Genomic DNA, 6,421 nt, shown 5'->3' on the forward strand with positions numbered 1-6,421 from the left:
AAGCCCGGAGTCCGGAGTATGTGATCGACAAGATCGTGGATCACGGCTACGACGGGGAGAAATTAATTCTCAAAGTGAGATGGTATGGGTATACCCTCAAGGACGCAACGTGGGAACCCATTGAGCAATTGCCCCGCAGCGCGGCCGTCACGTATTTCCGACGGAAAAGATTATCCTTGCCCGCGCAGGTCGCGCAAGCGCAATCAGGATAGTGGTAACCATGAATTTCACATGTCAGTGTCAGTGCGGTAATCCGCACTGGGCAGAGCGAGCCGACCTGAGGGTCAAGAAAAGGGGAACGATGAGATGGAACGAACCAGGTGAGGGACCTTCAGATAGCCACCCGCAAGTATAGGCAGCGCGCGCACGAGTAGGATGAACGTCGTGATGAGATACTCAGGTCGGAAGTCGCGTAACGGGGTGCCAAGCGAAGAAAGAACGCGGGAAGAACAGGTACATGGACTGGATAATCCACCCTTTTTCACTCTTACCTTCATAACAGTTCGGTCTCGTTTTTGTTTTATTTATGATTGCTTTTGTGTTGTTTTATTTCGTTTTATTATTTTTGAGATGTTAGGGACACGACCGCGCACCGCGGAGGTCGGTCAGCAAGTCTATGAGGAGTCCAAGGGGGACGTTGAAGAGGCGATAATCTTCGAGATCGATTCCGCCTTTGACAAGGTTACGGTCGACGCCCGCGTCGCGGGATTCTCGCCATTCAGGGTTTCTGTTCTGCTTTGTTATATTTTGTTGTGAGGATGGAGGCATCTCCCCGGACCACGCCGGGAAGACGCGAGGGAAATGAGAAGAACCTAAGTGAAAGAAGATGCTCGGATCATGGTGCCGACGGCATGACGTGCTCCTGGTGGTCTCCATGAGCTGGAAAGGAAAGGATTGTGAAAAGCGATCTGCAAGTCCTATTCGCACACAGTATCACCGTTCGTGTTTCTACATGCGAGTCACCTCCACCGGGGAAGCGAGGCCTTTCGAGACGGTGATCTCCTACTGATTGACGAGGGAAGGGAGGTGAACACAGTAGATCCCTCAGACAAAAAAAATGGGGAAAATAGTTGTACGTTTTCAGTGACAAGATTGTCACTCTAGTTAGGTTCCCTGAATAAGAGAAGGAACGGTTGAAGGAAGAGGTAGACGAATTGAGGACGTGCCAGAGTTGGGGACTGCATACAAGAAGGGGGTTGAAGGACAGGCAACATCGGTTTCGAAAACAGAAACCTCATTATTAATTCTAGCTGTGACGAAGGCCGCTGTCCCGAGACTACGGTTGATGGAGATGCTCACGAAGTGCCCGTATGGCCCAGGCTTGGTTAAATCCGGGAAGATGATGCCGGAGAGAGAAATCAGAGGGAAAGCTTCTTGGAAACGTCTGACGTCGGGCGGAAGATCGGGGGTATCGTTGTTGCCAGGGGAACGGTTGGATCATTGGAGTTGTGTCGCGGAAGACTAAGTGTGGATCGTCAGAATGCCTCACTATCCGCAGGCTTGGAGACCGTTCCGAGTGTCGACTGCATGAACCGAGGAGGTACCTAAGATGTACGGCTTAGACGAATGGGTGAGGGGCGGGAAGCCTCATTGACTTCGCAGTGGAATATTGCCGCTAACACGCGCGATCGGAAGATGGATTTTGTTGTGACAAAGTGTGGAGACACGTGGCAACGTGTGCATGCGTGTTTTTAGTTCCGAGGGACGACGGTGTTGTAAGAGAAAATACTGGTTGCGATGCAGCGCTGTTGTTCCTCAACATGAAGACGGGCTCACCACTACCGAGCCCACCTCCGTCCTCGACAAAGCCAAGGAGTTCTCGACGACGCAACTACCAACAAGAGCACTACCGCCGTTTTGCATTGACTCAATATGAGTCGTGACGCTGATAGACATTTTCTTTGGTTGACCAAAGCGAAGGTAGCCAGGAGGAAACCTCGCAATAGTCCACCGCAGCCGTCATATTCCCCAAACCACGCGTCACGTCCCACCTCACACGGGGACGGCCAACTATACTACTACCACGATCGTGAGGGCGACGCATCGCCAGCGATGAGATGATTTTCTCCGCAGTTAGCGCGAAACTGTCAAACGCGTGCATCAACGTGCCGCAACTGCAGCGACTGTCCCTTTCATTCGGACAAAGTCGCTCTCGCAAGCACACGCCTTTTCTGTTTTCCTTTTGTTTTGTTTTTGTTGTAGTTAAGGAGTACAGGTTCTCCCATCGATTTGTCGACGAGTAGAGCGAGAAGGCCACGACGAGGAATATGGTAACTACCGTGTCAACGAGGAAGAAGGGGATCAATCCTCGGACGAGACGGAGACAAAGTCAGTGGTACTGACGCTATTCTGGACGAAGAGAAAGTGGGAAGAGAGGGGGCACCGCTGGTTAGCCAGTTTATACGATCCGGACAGTAGCGCCGCGAGCCTCGGCATCTACGTCCGTTGCGACCCAGTGCGGTTGGTATCTCTAACTCGTACACTGTAACGCTGAGAAGTCGACGCATTCACGAAGGGATTGAAGGACCAGACCCTTGCTCGATTCTCGCGTCGAGGTTGGCTATGGGTGCATGATGGCACCGACAAAGGAGAATGAGCGACATTTGTCGTATGGGAAGTTGTCGTAATTTTTCTAACTTTAGTAGGATCTTTGACGTAACGGAAACCTCCGGCTTTCCTTTGGAAAAATTTCAACGTACTCGTGTTCCAGGACTATCATGCGAGGGAAGGAAATTTTTGCTCACGGTTGACGATTACCACGTCACGAGGGTAGGGCAACTTGATGAAATTCGCCGAGGACACTACACGAGAATCTGAGAAGGTCGAACAGGCCCACGCTTAAAAAAAAGCCCACAGTAGGACCACTACCCCCTCGAAGGATTGTTTGTTTTCGGTCCGGCTCGAAGTTCGAAACTTTGCCTGAGAAAGGAAAAGTTTTATCTCAAGCAGGAGACGCTGTTGGCAGAACCCCCCCGCCACATCAAATGATGGAGTGAACAAAAAACGGAAAGGTAGGGAGGCGGAACATTATATCACAATCAAAAAGGCATGGCACGCGCTCAGGGAGATAGGAGGTGAAGGGAGGACATGTGAGACGTCAAGGGGTGAAACGCAGAATGCCCTATTGAGAGGAGCATCGCGCGAGATTTTGAGCATGGACCCAGAGTTGCTTGTCTCTAGCGCTCAGCAGTCCAGGAGTGAATGGGAAGTGATGGTGAAGGAGTAATGGACAAAGGCTGGTAATTTAGGATCGCAGTAATCTCTATTCGAGAATCTGTCAAAAGAAAAACGGAGGGGAGAAATAGTCAGTCAGAAGGACTCCGATCGCTGTCGTTCAGGCTATGAAAAGGTCAACCCAGAGAAGAGAGAGAAGACTAAACGCGTGGATCGTCACGGGAAACATGCCATCCTCCCCGAAATAGCAGAGGAGACTCTCACGGATAATCTTAATTCGCCTCAGAAAAAAAATCCGTAATCGTGTCAACATGTTATCATGCCCTTCTCGGGCCGCCTTTTCCGTCAGTAGAGCTGCCTACAGTTACGAATGGTGAGAAATGGAAAGGGGTGTCAAGGGGAAAAGACGATGCGAAGGATGGCACATCACCAAGGGGAGACGGAGGCAACGGCAAATAGCCTATAGCAGCTCTTGTGCGTTTGAGAGGGGAGAAGTTTCGCTCCTTCCTTTTTTTAAGGAAGCAGTACCCCTCTGACCTTGTGGGTCGTTTATTGGGACGACCTACGCCGACCTCATAGGAAGTGTAAGCCGCCCATCAAATTCATGTGTGAAGGAGCCGCATTCGGAAGGTCGAATGTCGTACCAACGAAGCGAGATAGTCGGGGAAGCGTGTGCATACCCGCTAAATACGCTCGACAGGCCTCTCTGATTTGATGTCGAGGTTAACAAGCACACGAACGTGCTTTCTTATTTGGATGATTAGGACGTGTCGCGAAAAGCTTTTAAAAAAAGTTGTCATACCAGGGACGAATGGGCACTCCACAGGAAGAACAGCGGCATGCACTGCGAGGGAACAGACCCTCGATATACGGATCGGAACGATAACATCCACTTATGTTTGTTGACCCTGAGCTGTTCGCAACGTGGATCTAAGAAGAGCGGCAGTACAACTACGACCACAAATTCGTTCCCAACGTTGATGTAAGGGAGGACGGGATTTGTCCACGAAAGACTTGCGTTGACCGGATCGGTGGTGCAAGCCCGTACCGGATGCAGAAGGGGATGAAGAGATATTTCAAAAAAGAACTGTCGCGGACCGGCGCGCCGGAGAAATCGCTCCGAAAACGGAGGAAGCCGCGTTACATTGTCCGGAGTTTAGAGGAGGATTGAAGCTGCAAAACGCCCGGGACGTATACAGAGAGACGGGTTGGGAAATACGAGGAAACATGAGGTTCGTCTTGCCCTTGCTGCGGCTATAACCGTCGGTCGAAAAAGGATGAAGGACTTGGGAGATTCTGTAGCGAAGCGCACTGGGCAAGGGCGCTCAGAAGGGGTATATGTAGTGCAATACGCACCTGAAAAAGGGGGTGAAATGAAAGGAAAATATTTGGATATGAAAAGTAGTCCGGGTTGGGGGACACACGTGTGAATAATTGCATGGTTTTAATTTTTAATTATTTAATTTTATTTAGTTAATTAGTTGGCATTAATTTTGCTGACACTAGATTAGATCTAGGATCTAGCGCCGCGAGCTACTGTACTGGCTCCGGCGGGGCGATATATACCTTAGCCCTCTGACGACCAAGTCAGTAAAGGTAACCCGAGTTGCCAGAGTTGAATGTCGCCTTGGTCCAAGTCCGTCTCTACCAAGACGCTCCCTTTTACCTAAGCCTACGGCATCCTTGCGCTCGGGGGTTCCCTTTTTCTCTTTCCTTTATTTCCCTATTCTTTTCTACTTCTATCTCTATTTTTCCCTTAATTGTGTTGGTTCCACTGGAGTCGGTTGCGACCGATCCGGTGTAGGTGTTTTAGCCATCGGGCAACACGTTGTGTAGCGCTGCTACTGTTTCAAGTTCCGTCGGAAGGCTGTTGCGACGACGCCTCCGTCGAAGGTCTTACTGTATAAGACAGAGTTGGTACCATCTACCGCGATTGCGATTGCGCTGGTGAGGTTGTTTTTAGCCATCGGGCAACACGTCGGTCGTAGCGCTGCTACACAATTACGATCCCGTCGGGTAGTGCTGAGCAAGCCCCGGTCGAGGACCTTGAATTATACCCAAGGTGCTGAAGACGCTCGTCGAGCATTGGCCTTGCAACCCAGTGAACTGCGGTTACATTCTCGTAGACCAACCCAACCCGCACTCGCCGAGCGCCCAAGTCTTGGCAAGTCTCTACCACCATTTTCCTCCCGGCCGGGCATCTTTCCTTACCCCCCCCCCCCATCGGAGTTGAGATACCGTGGGCCGCAAGCCCACACAAGGTGAAAGGGAGTTTCGAACGCTCCGTAGCGCGTGCCATCGGCAGTTGTTGTTGTTGCTGTTGTTTTTCGTCTTTTTGTTTGACCGTTGGACTGTGTTCGCGGCCTGCCAGGCACATTGCACTACACTCGCGAATGAGCTCCTCCGGAGTGACAGCTTGGAATTGATCGAGGCGATCAGGGGCGGCCCCCCCCCCTCAAGAGCGAGGATGTCGTCTCGCGCGACAGAATTGTCCTCGTCCTCCACTGTTCCCTCGGCCGGTTCGGTCATAAAGCATGGAATTTCGTCATCGATTTCGTCGACGGTTTCTCCAGCGGTCCGTAGTCTTGACAGGGCATCGGCTTGGCTGTTACCCTTGCCCTTCTTGTACTTAATTTCGAAATCAAATTCCGAGAGGCGGAGCCTCCATCGGATTAATCTCCCGCTGGGGTCGGTTACGTTCATCAACCACCTCAATGAGGCATGGTCGGTATGCACAATGAAGTGCTCGCCATATAAATATGGTATTAGAGTCTGTACGGCCCAGATTACCGCTAGACATTCTTTTTCTGATACAGAATAGTTTCTCTCGGCTGCGGCTAACGTTCTTGAAAAGAACCCGATGGGTTTACGTTGCCCATCCGGATGCGTTTGAAATAATGCAGCGCCGATTTGATAGTGGCTTGCATCAGTGTCTACCGAGTATGGTAGGTCCTTCTTCGGCAGCGCCAACACCGGCGGTGCCAAGATAGCGTCCTTGAGCTTATGAAAAGCTTTTTCGCACGGTTCGTCGAATCCTTCCACCTGGACCGGTTGTCCCTTCTTCAATAGTTGATTGAGCGGATGCGCAATTTTCGCGTAATGTGGGACAAACCTGCGGTAGACATTGCAGAGTCCCAAGAAGGTCCTGAGCTGGGTCTGCGTTTGAGGGTACCTCACTTGTTCCAGTGCGGTGGTTCGCGCGGCGTCAACTTCCAATGTACCTGGACGAACGACGTGGCCCAGGTAC

General features: G+C 51.2%; 1 protein-coding gene; it reads left to right on the top strand.

The window, feature by feature from the left end:
* Positions 1–1,872: 1,872 nt before the first annotated feature.
* Positions 1,873–3,468, top strand: CHC_T00008000001 (hypothetical protein). XM_005711651.1 is given in 2 exon segments: positions 1,873–2,061; positions 2,062–3,468. The coding sequence occupies 1 exon segment, from the start codon at positions 1,873–1,875 to the stop codon at positions 2,059–2,061; it is 189 nt and encodes a 62-aa protein (XP_005711708.1). The 3' UTR covers positions 2,062–3,468.
* The last annotated feature ends 2,953 nt before the right edge of the window (positions 3,469–6,421 follow it).

Source organism: Chondrus crispus, genomic scaffold (genome assembly GCF_000350225.1).
Source record: "Chondrus crispus Stackhouse genomic scaffold, scaffold_90, whole genome shotgun sequence".
Lineage (NCBI taxonomy): Eukaryota > Rhodophyta > Florideophyceae > Gigartinales > Gigartinaceae > Chondrus > Chondrus crispus.